We start from the raw sequence: 16,630 nt of genomic DNA, 5'->3' as shown, positions 1-16,630 counted from the left end.
TCTGTGGCACACAGGTTTATTTAACAATATGGTATATAAGTACGAAATGAGCCATTTGAACCAGTTTGTACAGTGATTTCATTCTTATTTTCTGCATATTTACAGTACTGCCTAGCTGCATGATTTACATTAGAGAACAGTTCATCATCAATTCAAGTTTAATGCAAGAGAGAAAATGATGCACAAAACTCTCTCTGAACACAAATCAGCAGTCAAACAAGTTAATTTCCCACCACAGGCAAAAGAGGTTCAGGACTTAATGAGAATTTCTTTTGACTGAGGGAGAGACAAAGCATTTTTTTTTTTTAAACATTTGCAAGACAACTACTGGGCCCAGGCCAGTAAAAAGAACATTCCGGCACCTGTGAACATTAACAAGCTTCAACGCAGGTTTCTCTTACACCTGCCTTTTTGTGTTTGGGTGTGTGCAATAGTTCCTAGATCTATACAAATACGTGTATCTCCCATAGACTCTGCAAACAGGAAAGAAATTAAGGCTTTCCCAAAGGCAGTCCTTTTGAAAAATGGCATATTAGAATAAATTAGCCAGGAACAGAGAAACTGAGCAAGAGGTGAAACCTGGCAAAAAATTCCCAGACAAATAATTTTACAGTCTTCTCAACACAAATACGATATTAATTTGCAAAGGTACAAAATAAAAAAAAAAAAATTGAATAATAAAATGAAATATTTTTTGTTTTGAGAAGTTTTGTTAAAAAAGTCAATACCAGAGCATAACAAATGAAAAACAAATTAAAACAACACAAAGACCAGGGCAAATATTTGCATGGCTGGTCAGAACCAAAAATATATTCTTTGTGTCTTTGTTGTCTTCTTTTCAACAGCAATTATTAAATCACTCTCTGTGTTGGAAGAAAAAGCAGTCCCTTGGTTTAAGGAAAGTTCACAGTCTGTAGGCCTCGTATGACTCATTTGTTTGTATTTCTTTTAGCTTTTTACATCAGCAAGTACAAAAATTTCTCAGCTGAAAACAGAACAAGGCCTTTCTTCTGTCCCAAAATGCTACAATCCTTCAACAAATTTCTCCAGCGTGTCTCCCGTCGTGTCACCCACCATACCCATGTCATTACTCAACCCCCCTCTGTTTGGTGTGTTAAGTTGCGGGAGCATGGCGCTCTGCTCCGATGTTCCCATGTGTCCCTGCTCCATGGAGCCTGACATCGGGCCTCCAAGGCCGGGGTGGGGAGAGCTGGAGTGGAGGCCGCCGTGCTGAGGCGAGGGCTGGGGCTGTATCCTGGGGGAGGGACTGGAATGCGGGGTCTGCTGCGAAGGCGGACGGGGCGATTGCACTGGGGCTGGTGAGCGTACTTGGTTTCCCAGGGTGTTTGCCATTGTCTGGCCAGGTAAGTGAGCTCCTCCCTGGGCTTGGCCTTGGAGCATGTGAGGTTGTGGACTCATCGAGTTAGCCTGCGCCGGAGAGCCCATCTGCTGCTTTAACATCTGCTGCTGCTGTTGCTGCTGAAGCATCCGCTGCTGGAGGAGGTTCTGGGTCCCGTCCATGCCCATGCCAGGTTGACCCATTTGAGATGTGGGAGGGAGCTGTCCCATGGGCCCCCCTCCGCCTTGCATAGCCATTTGCTGCTGCATACGGAGCTGGGAGTAGCTCGCTGGCCCCGGCTGCTGCTGGGGGAACTGGCCATGACCCTGAGGCATGCCTCCCTGCTGCTGCTGCTGCTGCTGTTGCGCCTGCTGTTGCGCCTGCTGCTGCTGCTGCATCTGCTGCAACCTGAGCAGCTGCTGTCTGCGGTACAGTTGCTGATTGCCGTTTTGAGCAGCATTCATCATCTGGCCTTGGGGGCCCATGGTTGCCATGCCCTGGGGCCCTGCCTGCTGAGGGGGCTGCTGAGATGCCATCACTGGCCTCTGCACCTGGTTTGCCATGGCTGCCATGGCCTGCATTCCTGCCTGGGACCCCAGCATGGCCTGAGCGTTCTGCTGCTGCGCCTGCTGCTGTTGCTGCGGCTGGCCGGCCTGGTACTTGGCTGTCCTCTGTTTAATGAAAGCAGCCATGAGGTGGGGGTTGGACTTGAGGATGTTGAGGACCTGCTGTTGCTGCTGTGGGGAGCTGGGAGATTTGAGGGTGCGCAGTAATTCCTGCAGGGCACTCGGAGCGATGTTGCCAGGTATTCCCCGTGGCATGTTTTGCTGCTGTGGTGTCATGCCCTGCTGTGAAGGCCCCTGGGGAGGCATGACCCCGGGCATTTGGAGAGCCTGTTGCTGGGGCATCATGGGTCTCTGCATGAGCTGGGTCTGCTGGGGCATAGGGGGTCCCTGAGCCTGTTGAGAGGCCATGGAGCCCGGCTGAGGGGGGCCCTGTGGCGGATGACCCTGGGGATTCTGCATGGGATTCTGCATCCCTGGACCCCACTGGCCCTGCTGCATAGGCTGCATCACCTGGGGGCCCCGTGGCCCCTGCATCATCTGCATCTGACCCTGCATGGGCCCCATCATTCTCGGGTGGTTCATGGGCATCCCGTTCATGGCATAACTCTGCTGCTGCTGCTGCTGTTGTTGCTGCTGCTGCTTCGCCTTGGCTACCATCTCGATCTGTCTGGCCACCTTCAGGGCTGCCAGCAGCGGCTGCTGCTGCTGCTGCTGCTGCTGCTGCTGCTGCTGCTGCTGCTGCTGCTGCTGCTGCTGTTGTTGTTGCTGTGGTTGCTGAGGCTGCTGTTGGTGGGGCATGTTAGGCAGAGGTGACTGCTGCTGATGGAGAGGGGATGACTGAGGCCCCGGTTTGCCCTGCGGCCCTGGTGTTGGTGGCTGGCTGCTGCGGCCGTTGTTGGGGAAGCCTTGGGCGATATTGGCAGGGTTTGGTTGCTGCTGTTGTTGTTGTTGTTGTTGTTGTTGTTGGGGCTGGTTGGGCATGGGCTGGGGGGTCTGGGGTGTGTTAGGCTGCTGCACAGAGTTGGGGGTGTCGGGGGCAGCTGAGGTAGGTGGAGATGGTATGGGCATACCCCTTCCGGCCATGGTGGCCATCCTGCGGCGCATCATCTGAGCCTGCTGGAGCCGGTGCTGCAGCTGCTGCTGACGGAGTTTGTGCTTGATGTTGAGACAGAAGGGAACAGGACACTTGTTCTCCTGACAGTGCTTGGCGTGATAACAACATAGAGCGATGAGTTGCTTGCACACAGGGCAGCCACCGTTGGTCTTGCGCTTGCAGCCTTTGGTGTGTTGAACCACCCTCTTCATCTTCTGGCACGAAGGAAGAGAGCAGTTGGCATTGCGGCACTGGCAGGCGTGGACCAGGGACTGGATGCAGCGCTGGATGCTGAGACGACGGCTCTCCTGAGGGCTCTTGGAGGCCTCTCCGCCCTGACCGTTGCTGTCGTCGTCTAGACCTAGGCCCCACTTCACCATCTGGTGCTCGTGGCCCTTAGCGTTGTAGCAGTTAATGCATAGGTCGTAATCCTGAGAAAAGGTAAGGAAGACATTAAGATTGTGTTAAGATCTACATTTAATTCAAAACTGATACAGATTTCAAAACACATCGGTAAAGTGTCATTATTCCCTACCTCGCAGACGGTGCAATGCCAGCGAGTCTCCACGTGGTGCTTGCACTCATTACAAGTGTACACAAAGCGGTCTTGGCCTTGGTTGTGTAGCTCCACCAACATACACATCGTGCTCCATTTGCATCGTCTCAGTGAGCTGAACTCCCAGTGCTTGTCCCTGGCCAAAGTCAGAAAGGCATCACGGCCGTCCATCAGGTCACAGGTCAACAGAGGGTCGGGGTCCATAATGGGAGGCAGGGTGTTAATGACTGGCCCGGCATGGAGGTGGATAACAAAGAACACCTGGAGGAGAAACGTGTCGGTTAGTTGTAAGGACAGTCAAAAGCCACGTTTCCACCGCAGGAACTTTCTCCCGGAACTAAGAACCTTTTGAAGAACATTGCATTTCGACTGCGGGTCTAAATTTAGTTCTGGGGACATTTTAGGCCCTGGTTGGGTGGGGTAGTACTTTCTGAAAGTACCAGAACTTTCGGGGTGGAGTTTGCATGGATGACTGTCACTGATTGGTCAAACATGCAGAGAAAAAAAGAGAGAGATCACAAGGGCGAGTGGTAACGTTAGAAGAGGGAGACATTGCGATAGTGCTGTGAATGAAAAAATGTCAACTTGAAAAGTAGTTCCAGGGACTAAAAATCCTGGGAACTTTTGGTGGAAACCCAGCTAAAGTGTGCTGCAACAAATTCCCAACTCTCAGTCCATCCCATGTAGGAGTATCTGCATTGCTCTCTAAAGACAATGCGTCCTGTTGTGTGCTGGTGTACTTACGTGCATAGACGTACCGATAAGATGTACGGTAACAAGAAAGAACTTGTTCTGTGCAGTTACCACCGATGTCCGTGTTAAAAACAACATAGTTGTTGCAATGGTGCATGAAATGTCATTTTTAATGATGACGAATGAACTGCAAAAAGCGTGTTATAGTTGTTAGGGTTCCCCCACCTCCTTATGTTTCTCCATCGTGGCGTAGAGCTTCTGAGACAGGTCATTGGCTACATTTGGCATCCCAGGCTTCTTCTTATTGGCTCGGCTGACGCTGCTCTTGTTTTTGTTGGTTTTCTTGTTATTCTTCTTTTTGGCATTCTTGGTGTCAGCTTGGGCCCCCTTGAAAAAGATTGACATGGAGGTTCAGAGAGATTGCACAACAGACAAGATGAGGTTATGCAATTAAGCGGAGTGGTTATACAATGCCTGAATGACTGCTGAAAGCTTTTATATAATGAGCACTTGAGGATGATAAAAATCTGGGGTGAAACGGAGGCCTAAGCACCGGGCTGTTGATTTTGGCACAACAAGAGCGTTCCTTTCGTAAAAACCCATTTCAAAATGCTCAATCCACCTATCCATCTAGCTCACCTCTGGCGTCTCAGTGGAGGCCGTGTTCTCCTCCTTCTTCCTCTCCTCCTCCTCCTGCTCCAGCTCCTTGATGCTCTCCTCCAGCACATTAGGCCAAAAGTCACCCTCGAAGTACGGCAGCTCGTTGGCGCTGGTCAGCCGGTCTTCTGTTGCCTGCTTGAAAATGTCCTGAAGAGAGACACACAAGACTTCCATCAGGCAAGATAGTAACACAGCTTTTAAAGAGAAGTTTCATTAAGTTGAATTTAAAACTTTCAACAGCCTTTTAACAGCCTCTATTGTCTTAGAATTTAAGTTTTTGTTCTCATACTTTTTTTTGCAATAATCCATACCAAACACAAGGGGGAGCCCCCCGTACTGCACACTACTGGACTGGACACAGTGACAGGCTGATAACTAAAAGCATGTTAATACTCTGGGTCAGAAAAGGGCCTTATAGACAATATTAATATTGGAATACTTTACACGGTCGATATCAGTATGTCTAGTAACGTAGTTTCAACTTTAATTTAAATACCTTAAATTTACAAGTTCATCCCACTAGACTTTTTTGTGTGTTTAGTTAGGGCTGTATAACGTAAATTTGTTTTAACGCCACTAATTTCTTTAAGGAATTACCGCAACTTTTGGCGAGGAAAAACTGTCATGGCCATCTTCATAGGGGTCCCTTGACCTCTGACCTCAAGATATGTGAATGTAAATGGGTTCCATGGGTACCCACGAGTCTCCCCTTTACAGACATGCCCACTTTATGATAATCACATGCAGTTTGGGGCAAGTCATAGTCAAGTCAGCACACTGACACACTGACAGCTGTTGTTGCCTGTTGGGCTGCAGTTTGCCATGTTATGATTTGAGCATATATATGCTAAATGCAGTACCTGTGAGGGTTTCTGGACAATATCTGTCATTGTTTTGTGTTGTTAATTGATTTCCAATAATAAATATATCCACACATTTCTCCCATGATGATAAGAGTATTAATACTTGACAAATCTCCCTTTAAGTTACATTTCAAACAGATAAAAATGTGTAATTAATCATGATTAATCATGGACAGTCATGTGATTAATCATGATTAAATATTCTAATCAATTGATAGCCCTTTTATATACGTAATATCAAAACAAAATAATTTGATAATCAGTGTGAAAGTTTCAACCTACTGTAAAGTAGTACTTAAAAAAATAATAAAATAAATCAAATCTATACGGTAATATGGTATGACATCTGACTGATGTGTAATTACAACCAAGACTTACTCACTCTATAGTTATAACTGGTGGCAAAATTGTTAACTATAACTGAGAAATTATTGAGAGTCAGAGCCTCCCGCTGTAGTCACAAAGATGCAACGATGTGATCATTCTCTGACCTTGTAGTCGTGGAGGATCCTCTCAGCGAACGCCTTGTCCAGCATCTTCCTGTACCACTCTTGGAGCCTCTTGGGTTTGGGGATCTTCTGGTCGGGAGGGTGGCAGTGAAAAATGTAGTCATCTCCTTCGCTGGGTGGGCAGGCCCAGATGTGACCCATCACATACCTGCCAGCAACGAGAGTTATCAGCCACTTTGCAGGATTGATACACACAGTATTAGCTGGAATTGTGTGTGAAACACTGTGCTGTGTAAATGTACTCTTAACCCACCCCAGTTTCTTCACATACTCCAGGTAGCCTATTAAGATCTCATGGTACACTGCAGTCCTTAGCGCACGTGGTCTGAAGAAGTGAATACTGTCGAGGTATGATATGTAAACCCGCCTGCAAAGCACATATGGACGATTTAATCAAAGAGTAGTACACACAAAATAACAAACAAAACTGAGAAAAACTGCATGCATCGTTCCTATTTCTTTCTGTAGTGTTACCTGGTATTTGGAAAGGCGCACTCTGAGCCGTACTCCTGGACATGCATGCCGAAGAAACAAACGTCCACCCCGTCTATTTCCTCAAATGCAAAAAGTGCTTTGGTTCTGTAAGGGAAGCTCTCCTCCATCTCGCCTGCGTCCACAAACCTGTGGGAACAGAGAAGCAGAAGTAACGTTACAGGTTTTTGTAGAACTTAACTTGAACAATTTGATTATTTTTTTATAGAGGACAGGAGAAGGGATCATTCCCATGCATGTCGCCGGACTGTAAGAAACCCGTCCAATCGTTTCATTCAGCCCGAATGAATCGGCGCCAGCGATGTCAACAAATCCCAGAGAAGCTCAGATTTCAACACACACAGAAGAAGAGTGACTTCATTCTCTGCTCAGGTAGACATTACTCCTCTATATCATCACATTGCAAATAGCTTTTTGCTGCTCTATTAATGCTCTGAATATCAAATTTCACACCTTTAAGCGGAGTAGTTTCCGGCTGGGCTTACATTAAGAAAGCAGTCACACAATGAAAACTGCCATTTTATTCCACATTTAACATGTGTTTTTTTGCAGATCAGGATGGACACACTTTACCAGAAGGTGAGAACCTTACTTAGACTTCATGCCAGGCTTAATCTCCACATTTTTGTCAGAGCTGGCCACCACTCGCACAAACACCTCGCCGGCCTCTGGGTGGTTCTGCCTTTTCAAGTACTTGTTCACTCTGTCCTCGATGTACGTCCCGAGCCTGGTCGACTGCAGCCCTTTACACAGACCAGCGCAAACACAAAAACAAAACGTATTTAATATCAACTCAAGGTGTAAACATTGAAAGTTTTATGTGATCAAATAAAGAAAAATTCAAAAAATGTAATGTTACTAATAAACGCAACTCACTTCTGGCTGAAAACTTGTTCTCCTTTCTTGTTTTGCCAGATTTCTTCAGACAGTTGTCACAGATAAAGCTAAAGGAAGAAGGATCAAACTGCAGTTTAGAGTCATCATACAGCAACACTGGCAAATACATATTAGTAAAAAGTAAGAGTTCTGTTACGGACTGTGTATGCTTAAACAGCCATAGCGAGACTTACCCTGATGGCCAAATGACATCGTAGTGCAGCACGCAGATCTGATGCATCTTTCGTCCACAGTCTTTACATTCAACAAACCTGGCAAGGACAAATATTTGCTTTTTTTTCTGCTTTCCTTTCGAAAAGTAGTAAAGAATCACCGCCATAACATAAATGAGAGTCAAACTGTCCAGACAATACTCACGGTTCAGGGTCCAACATGTCATTTTTCTTCTTCTCAAACTGCTCTTTCGATATCATGCTGCATGGAAAAAGAGATAAAGAGACAACCAAGTTCATGTTGGCTCCTGCGATTAAAACTCCTTTCCACAGAATAAAGTCGAGAGAAAAAAAAAAACAGCCTGATTATCTCGCAACGTGATCATCAGGTGGTGTTCAGCCGCCCGGGCCTGGTTTAACTTACGTCTGTGGCTGGGCCGGGTCGTCCCCCAGGGTCACACTGTTGCCCTGGATCTCGTTGAAGCACTTCTCACAGAAGTGATACCTGTCGGCAATAAGGCCATATTTGGGTGAACTGCAGCCAGCACACACAGTAGCAGCACAGGCAAACCGGCGTACGGGTGGCAGAATGCAGAGTAAACGGAGCACACGGCGATAACCGAGGACCGAGAGTGGACAGCGGACAGACGGAGGGACACACACACACACATACACATACACATACACATGCAGAGGAACATGTTAGTGACAGTTGAAATGGTCATGATCCAGCCATTCTCATTCAAACTGGAACAGAAATGGGGGAGACTAACAGAAAAGTGCTCAAATGTTAAATGAGTGTCAACAACAAATGAATGTTCAGAAAGTACTGTATGTCGACATAGGGCTGGGCAATATGGTTCTTGATATTTTAGGCTATATCACGATACATATCAGAGCTGTAAATAAAAAATTATTGAGAATTATTAACCGGCTTTGTCGAAAACTCGATTCTGATTGGTCAATCATGGCGTTCTATGGTCTGTTATTTCTTTATAGCAGACCATTGCTATGTATAACAAACCGTTGCTATGGACGCTATTGGACGTTTTTGTGTCAAATGATTGATTTCTAAGTAAGTAGCCGTGTTGTAAGCGGGATAATGTAAAGCTAACGGGTCATTGTTGTGAAATAAACCCTTACAGGGCGATGCTTAGCGTCAGGGTGCCGCATCGCCCTGTCGCGGTTTATTTCACAACAATGACCGACTTTTTTTATCCCTTACTTATTAGATGTTGACAGAGCATTTCTATTTGAACCGGCGCAGCTTTTCTAGCCTTTACAGCACTGGTTTAACCAAAAAACTCACAGATCAATGGCATGTATTGTAAATCATCTCACGTGATGCTATTCAGCCAATCAAATATGTGCATTCCCATAAGCACTGCGACTCGCGTCAGTGAGTGAGATACTGTACACACGAGAGAGACGAGACAACAGCCTGAGAAATATGTGACGTGCTCTAAAAAGAGAAACAGCGAAACCAGAGCTTTTTATCCAGAATGAACTGACTCATAAATGGTCATTCTTCCCACAGGCAGTTCAAAATCCGTATGTCTCATATGTTCAGAGGCCGAGGCGATTATTAAAAGTGGTAACGTCTTTTTCTGTAGTGGATACACGGAAAAAGAGATGTGCATGGATGTGGTGCACATCCATGCTCATACGCCACACACACTCGGCCAGGAGAGTGCGTCTGTTGGAGGGAGAAAGTCGCGGGAGAAGCGAAACGCCAAAGCGAGTCTCATGCCGGCGGCTTAAAAACAAAAATTACAATATTTATACTCTATGCCGACGTAGAACAAGCCGCAATACATTGAGTATATCTGATATATCGTCCACCCCTATGTCGACATGACAATATCTAACTGCATGCTGGAATATGAAAATAACAATAAAAAAAAACACAGTTTCACTGCAATCATTTATAACACAAGCAACATGCATTATGAGCGGATGAAGGAATGATATGGTCATGCCGGGGAGACAGGATGAGTGATGACGCAAATACACATGTGTGGGTCTTGTAGGAAAACTGTGACTAAATGAATTTCACTGAAGGGTATTTCAGTCTTAATACTTTAGGAATTTAGATCAAGATACAGTCAAGTGATAAAACCTAGAACTTCTTAAACAATATAAGAAATCCATTAAATTCTCATAAACAGACTTTTTGTTGGGAGTTGGTAAGCCTCATAGCGAGTATCTGCAATAATTGAATGGTGTTGCATAAAAATGATAAGAGGTGCAGTAGCAGATTCTGCCCAGCAGGGGGAGCTTTGTGCTGGTTCTTGGTCATAGCAGACATATGAGGACAACACAGGGCCAGATAATGCACGGTCTGCTTGGCCACAATATACAACTCTCAGTGGCTTCTGTGACACCCCTATAAAGGAAAGGTCATGTGATCAAGGTCCTTGCAGCGTTGCTGGCTGGTGCGGCTGTATGTGAAGCGATATCTTTGTCCGTGTTTTATCTTTGCGGATGAAGCTGCACGCTTTCGCTTTATAAACCCTCCTTCACCTTTTTACCGCCTCAGCAGAGTGTGAATACGATTTTACCTGTTCTGGTAGCTGTAGTAGGTGCCGTCCCTGGAAATGGTGCACAACTGTTTGCCGTAGCAACACAGCGTCTGGGGTGAGAACTCGTACTGTGGAAACATCAGAGAAACATGTTAATAATCCACATCTTTGTTACAAACTGGTTGCACTCTAGTCAACATCCACATACAGGTCAAAATAATGACAACGGACGAGATAAATGTAGTAAAAAGTACAGTTTTTGTTAGAGATGCACCGATTGCAATTTTCTTGGCCGATTCCAATTTCGGATTTTTTAAAAGTCTGACCTGCCGATTCAGATTTTCTTTTTAAAAACTATAATTGACAGCAAGGCTCCAGACTAACTCTTCTTCACTAGAACATTATATAATTACAGAGAAAAACAATATACGACTAAAATTACAATATATTAACTTATTATGTACCGAAAAATGTTCTTCCATGGCCTCCGCCATTTCTGAGAACGTCAACAAACACGTCAGAAGCTGTGAACTCGGAGCTTTCAGACACCTTCCACTTATGAGGTTAGTTCATATGGATTCTTCTCATGAACACGGTAAACACGATCCCATTTGAAGGCACCAAAAGTCAGTGTAAACCGTCAAAAACTTGGCATTAGTAGTTTTAATGATGTAAGATGCTTAGAGCTAGTGTTAGAAAGTTAAACAGGTCATCATTTCCTCTCTAATATCTATTTTATATCGCTGTGACAACATCGTTTCTCACCAAAAACTAAATTTTTAATTTGAACACATCACGATAGCGTTATAATTTAAGCTCAATACTCATTTTTACTGAATAGAGCTTGAACACATCATAATGCCGTCAATGCAACCTCCGTTAATGTTCGCCGTTAGCTCCGTTATAAGCAGGACAGTGCGAGGAAGAGACTGCGTGCTGTCGGCAGACGAGCCGCTCACTGCAATAGGAAGGAATACCATTTAATAAGTGTCTGATAAGTTAGTTGTTACAAATGTCTTTAAGGTTGTTTCTCCGAGGCTTTTTTTGTAGTTGCAGTTGTGACAAATTGCGAGCTTTATGTCTTCTTCATGCTGAAGAATCCAACGTAAAGCTATCATGCAGCGGCACAACACGTGTGTAAATGTGAGCGGTAAAAAAAATCGGAAATATGAGACCGATAGGCCGACCTCACGTCATGGCCTATCAGCTGAAAACAGGCCGGTTTCAATCGCTACATCTCTAGTTTTTGTGTTAAACTCCCATCCCGTACTGTCTCACCTTCCTGCCACAGCAGTAGCCCAGGCCCTGCATGACGGGATCAATCTCTGCTTCAAACACTTCTGCCAGTTTGCTGCAGTACTTGTAGACGCGGGATGTTTTACGGTTGTACAACCAGGCGTTGTTGAACATCATCCACACGTCGTCCACGTACTGCCACGGCTCCTGGTACTGACCCGTGTCCAGCTTGCGCTTGATGGTGGATAAGTCGATGGGAGTCTTCACAATGTCAAAGTAGTCCTGTGCAGCATGAGAGACACGTGCAGGAATGAGCAACAGTATTTTCTGTGGGTCTTGAAACATCAAAATTGCATGTGTGTGTATTATTGTGGACACTCACGGGGATGCCTAGTAGCATGGGGTCTACAGGTTGTCTGAAGGGCAGTGACTCTGGGTCTTGCCTGTAGAGGGCCTCGAGTGTCGGCATTAGGGCTTGTCTCAGCTCCTCTGGCTTGAAAACTGGACAGACATTAATAATGTTATAAGGAACCAAACACAGACAGCATATCACAATCTGAAAATACAAGATTTCACTTCAAAGTTAACTGTACAAATGCATTGTGCCCTATCTGACTGCACACCCTGATGAAAGCATCAACAAAACTGCGGTACAGGTATAATGGAAAGTAGGAGACAACTCTCAAAAATCATACCGTAATATATTGCTACACACTTAATACATATAAATGAGACCTGCGTTCTCACTTTTTTTGCGGTTCTGAGTGGCGGAGGTGGTTGATGTGCCGTTGGCCCCACTTTCCTCCTCTTCTTTGGGTTCTGTCTTCATCTCCGGCTTCTTCACCTCAGTTTCCATTGGTTCCTGCTTTGGCTCTTTTGCGTCTGGCTCCTCCTTCTTCACCAGCGGGGGTTTGGTTTCATCGTCCTGCTACATGAACACAACCAGGGTTAACCAGCTATCTTACGGTGCAGAGTCAGGGAAACAATTAAGTATGTAATTTATTCTTTCTTTTCATCTTTGGGAGTCGCTCCCACATGTCAAATTTATTTTTTTGGACATGAAATGTGAGCAGATGTGGTTGGTTGTGGAGGACTGAGTGTGTCATACCAGGGGATCAAACAGCAAATGGTTTCCGGTCTGACCTATAGTACTATAATCTTTCTAGGGATGTTCCCGACGACTAATTTCTCGAACATTTAAACGGAAGTTAGTTGAAGTCGACTAGCCTAAAAGTAAGAAAGCACTCCGTAAACATTCAAAATAGATCACAATTTAATCTATAATCGTGTATAAGAGCCATATGAAAACGTTAACCACATTTTTCAATAACCGAGTACCAACCAGCGATGGTAGTAACGTTTCATCAACTAGTTGACTAATCAAGCACATCCCTTATTCTTTCTGTTGCTTAATTATCTAATAAATCATGAACATACCTCCATTTTTATATCTGGCTGCTTCTTGCCAGAGATGCTGTCTTCTTCTTCTTCTTCTTTTACTTCAGGTTTGGCTTCAGTGCTGCTCATGTCCGGCAGGGCCTGCTGGGAGCTCAGCTCAGCCACAGAGGCTGGGGTTGGCACTCGATTATCTATACTCGCTGCCGCCTGGGACAACTTTAAGGAGAGGAGGAAGAGACAGTCTGATTACAACGCTGATCATTTATAAACAAAGTCATACTGATTTATAAGCAAATTAAGGATTGACTTGTCAGTGATCCTCTCTCATTTGTCTTTCAAATTGACAGCTTTAACAGGAGCCGTCAAAGGCGGAAGGGATATAAAAGCTCTAGTTAGTTTTCAGTAGGAACCAGCGTCTCACCGGGGTGCTGGGGTGCTGGGCCTGCACTGAGGTGGGCTGCTGCATCTGGCTGGGGGGATCTGTCTGCGGCTGCAGGGGTGTGAGCGGCTGGGAGGGGTCAGGTGTGCCCTTGGCTGAGGGGGGGCCAGGGAGGCTAGGTATGTGGGTTGGGGTGGAGGAGGGCCCGCCCGTGGAGGCGGGGGTAGAGGGCTGTGGTAACACCTGGGCCTGTGCAGAAGCATGGTGCTGCTGCTGCTGCTGCAGCAGCTGTTGCTGTTGCTGCTGCTGCTGCTGCTGCTGCTGCTGCTGAGGCTGCAGGCTGGCGGAGGGATTGGGTGGAGGGGTGGCGCCCAGGGTGGGCTGGGATGTGGGACCACAGGGCAGCTGGGAGCTGAGGGATCCCAGTGCATTCAGGGGGAGGTTAGAGTTCTGTGGCTGCTGGGACAAAGAGGGATGCACAGTTAGCGTACATATACACACCATTCATACAGCAGCCAACATGCTGACACACACACACTGAAAAACGCTAGGAGCACGAGCCTCCTTACCTGTGTGACAGCAGCCTGTGTTATGGGCTGGCCCAAGCCTACATTCACATTCATTGCTCCACCTGCAGCGGCAGTGAACTGGCTCTGTGGCAGGAACTGGCTCTGGTTGGCTGGCTGAGATACCATGTTATTAGCATGACTACCCATCATTCCTTGAGTCTGAGGCATCCTTGACGGGGACATACCCATCTGAAAAGAAGAAGAGAAGAGTTGTGAAATAGATCAAATCATTACGACAGCAGGCCTGTAGTATACAACGCCTGCCAAGTAAAATAAAGTGAATGGAATGCAGCATGCATGCTACCACTACAACAGTCCTCTAAAGGCCCTGTGGTGTAACACAGAATAAACAATGTGCCGAACCAAAACACAGCATGGCAACAGATCTAAAGCCTGGGAGGAACATTAAATAGCTGTAAGCCAGACCGGAGGCTCTGCCACGGTTTCATTACAGATTACTCACTGAAAGCCAGGCAGCTGGTTAATAAATTGATCAGGACCCGTGTCAACCACAGGCAGCAAATTCCATATTGATGCTTTAGGATACATCCACACTATTACGTTTTGCTACGTTAATGCCCTGCGTCCACACTACTCCGGCGTTTTCGAGCCCCTAAAACGGAGACGTTTGGAAAAGCTGCTGACCCCGTTTCTGTTTTAAAACTCCGGTAGTCTGTTAGGTAGTTGTAGTTTGGACGGGCAGAAACGGAGACCTTTGGAAACGATGACGCAGACACTCACGTTTGCTTCTTGATTGGGTCTCTTCTAGGAATATTAATTATTAAGCCTTTAACCGTTAACCGACATTAAGCATTTTAACAACTAATGTTATCGGTTAAACGGTTAAAGAAATATTAAAAATGTATTTCAAAGCTGAGCAAAACTCAGAGGAGCAGCCATCTTAACAGCCCGCCTTAAGAGAGTCGGAGCCAGAGTTGCTAGATACAGGAAGTTGGCTCCCGTCTTGAGTTGAGGAGTTGTAGCATTTATTCACCGACAAATAAACTGTACACACACTGCTACTGCTACGTTCACAGCTATAACGCCACCGACAACCCCACACTCACCGCCGCCACACACACGAGCGGTCTGTCGGACACTACCATTACGTCTGGCAGACACACAGTTGACAACCTCACAGCCAAACTAAATGGCGTGTCCACGACAATACACGCAGCACCGTGGCTGCTACAGTAACGCTCCCAGACAGGTGAACTGGGGACTTGTCTATTTTACACTGCAGCTGGCGCACCGCTGCATGCCACACACTAATCTTGTCAATTAACGGTTAATAATTGGTTAACGAAGGTCGGTTATTGGTTAAAAAAAAAATTCTAAATTAGCATCCCTAGTCTCATCAGTCATGAAGCGTCCTTCCCTGATTCGTCATGCCGGGATGGCATGCATGCATAACGACTTACAAGCATTGATGACCTTGTTGTTTATGCAACTGAACAGCCAACCACGCTGCTTCCTGTTTACACTGGCATGCGCATGCCCGGTGTACGTGCATGTCATGTGACATGCGTTTTCAGGCGTGGTAGCATGGATGGAAATTAATTGTGAAACAGCCCTAAAACGCACGTCTGGACACCGTTCAGTGGACAGAGATCTCTTTCGTTTTAAAATGCCATTTCAAAATGAAAACATATTAATGTGGATGTAGCCTTAGTGTCAAATGAACAATCAGTGAAACAGCATGGGGCATTTCACAGCCAAGAGGAGCGAAAAAGTGGAGGAAAGAGCCAAAGAACGACTGAGAAAAAATAAAGCAAGAACTGAACAACTGGGAACAAAAAAAGAAAACTGGAAAATGGTTCCAAGAAGAGCAGGTTTAAGAGAGAAACTGACAAAGAAATGACTGTTCAAAAGAGAGAGCAGAGACAAAAATTGAAAAGCAGGGAGACGGAGGAGAAAGATCTAACCGCTGGGACGGAGCTCATGTTCATCTGCTGTGGATGGTTCATGGGGGAGGGGGCACGTGCTCCCATGGGTGCCTGAGACATCTGCGCATTCTGCATTGCCATTGGGTTAAACTGATTGATTCCTGTGGGAACAGATACACGCACACAATTACATACTTGTTTATCATACTTGGGAGTCGTTGTAATTTAATATTCCGTGTCCTGCTGGGCTGCTAGAAGCACTGAACCAGCTCACTTTAGCATCACAGTTCTGACAAATATTATATTCAGCTTTAACTGCTGAAACAATCAGGAAACTAAAAGTCACTTTGACGTTGAAATGCCAATTTTCTGTGTGACATTTAAACATCAATACGTTAGCAAACTTAATAACTAGGAAGGTTAGCCAAAAAAATGACATACGGGGTGTTTTTCTCTGGAAAACGACTGCTAAGAAAGCAAAGAGCAAACACATACCTTGGGGCACCTGCATACGGCTCATTATCTGATTTGGCATGTTGGGCATAGGCACAGGTCCATCTGAGAGAAGACAGGATGAAGAGTTCATTTATCAGTTGCAAAATACTTATATTTGTAGTACAATCGATTAAAATATTTAATCACGCTTAATCGCAAATTAATCTCACATTTTTCTCCTGTTCAAAATGTAACTTAAAGGGAGATTTGTCAAGTATTTAACACTCTTATCAACATGGGAGTGGGCAAATATGCTTGCTATATGTAAATGTATGTATATATATACTATTGGAAATCAATTAACACAAAACAATGACACATATTG

At 45.6% G+C, this 16,630-nt stretch overlaps 1 protein-coding gene across 9 annotated transcripts in view; it reads right to left on the bottom strand.

The window, feature by feature from the left end:
* Positions 1 to 16,630, bottom strand: part of crebbpb (CREB binding protein b) — a 47,676-nt gene continuing 31,046 nt past the window's right edge. The window contains exons 11-31 of one of the 9 annotated variants that reach the window (XM_037793160.1): positions 16,306 to 16,368; positions 15,850 to 15,971; positions 13,925 to 14,113; positions 13,398 to 13,814; positions 13,016 to 13,192; positions 12,326 to 12,503; positions 11,961 to 12,079; positions 11,621 to 11,860; positions 10,382 to 10,470; positions 8,245 to 8,355; positions 8,026 to 8,082; positions 7,842 to 7,919; positions 7,648 to 7,715; positions 7,364 to 7,526; positions 6,754 to 6,900; positions 6,533 to 6,646; positions 6,262 to 6,427; positions 4,887 to 5,054; positions 4,473 to 4,634; positions 3,534 to 3,815; positions 1 to 3,429 (exon numbers count right to left, since the gene is read on the bottom strand). In XM_037793160.1, the coding sequence (XP_037649088.1) occupies positions 1,024 to 3,429; positions 3,534 to 3,815; positions 4,473 to 4,634; positions 4,887 to 5,054; positions 6,262 to 6,427; positions 6,533 to 6,646; positions 6,754 to 6,900; positions 7,364 to 7,526; positions 7,648 to 7,715; positions 7,842 to 7,919; positions 8,026 to 8,082; positions 8,245 to 8,355; positions 10,382 to 10,470; positions 11,621 to 11,860; positions 11,961 to 12,079; positions 12,326 to 12,503; positions 13,016 to 13,192; positions 13,398 to 13,814; positions 13,925 to 14,113; positions 15,850 to 15,971; positions 16,306 to 16,368 (5,516 nt within the window). In that variant the 3' untranslated portion in view covers positions 1 to 1,023. Of the gene's footprint in view, positions 3,430 to 3,533; positions 3,816 to 4,472; positions 4,635 to 4,886; positions 5,055 to 6,261; positions 6,428 to 6,532; positions 6,647 to 6,753; positions 6,901 to 7,363; positions 7,527 to 7,647; positions 7,716 to 7,841; positions 7,920 to 8,025; positions 8,083 to 8,244; positions 8,356 to 10,381; positions 10,471 to 11,620; positions 11,861 to 11,960; positions 12,080 to 12,325; positions 12,507 to 13,015; positions 13,193 to 13,397; positions 13,815 to 13,924; positions 14,114 to 15,849; positions 15,972 to 16,305; positions 16,369 to 16,630 lie in introns of all 9 variants that reach the window. The other 8 variants (XM_037793166.1, XM_037793165.1, XM_037793164.1 and 5 more) reach the window with 8 other exon arrangements.

The sequence above is a fragment of the Sebastes umbrosus genome, chromosome 14, assembly GCF_015220745.1.
Source record: "Sebastes umbrosus isolate fSebUmb1 chromosome 14, fSebUmb1.pri, whole genome shotgun sequence".
Taxonomy (NCBI): Eukaryota; Metazoa; Chordata; class Actinopteri; order Perciformes; family Sebastidae; genus Sebastes; species Sebastes umbrosus.
Note: the sequence above shows the minus strand (reverse complement) of the source record. Positions and strands in the feature narration are given on the sequence as shown.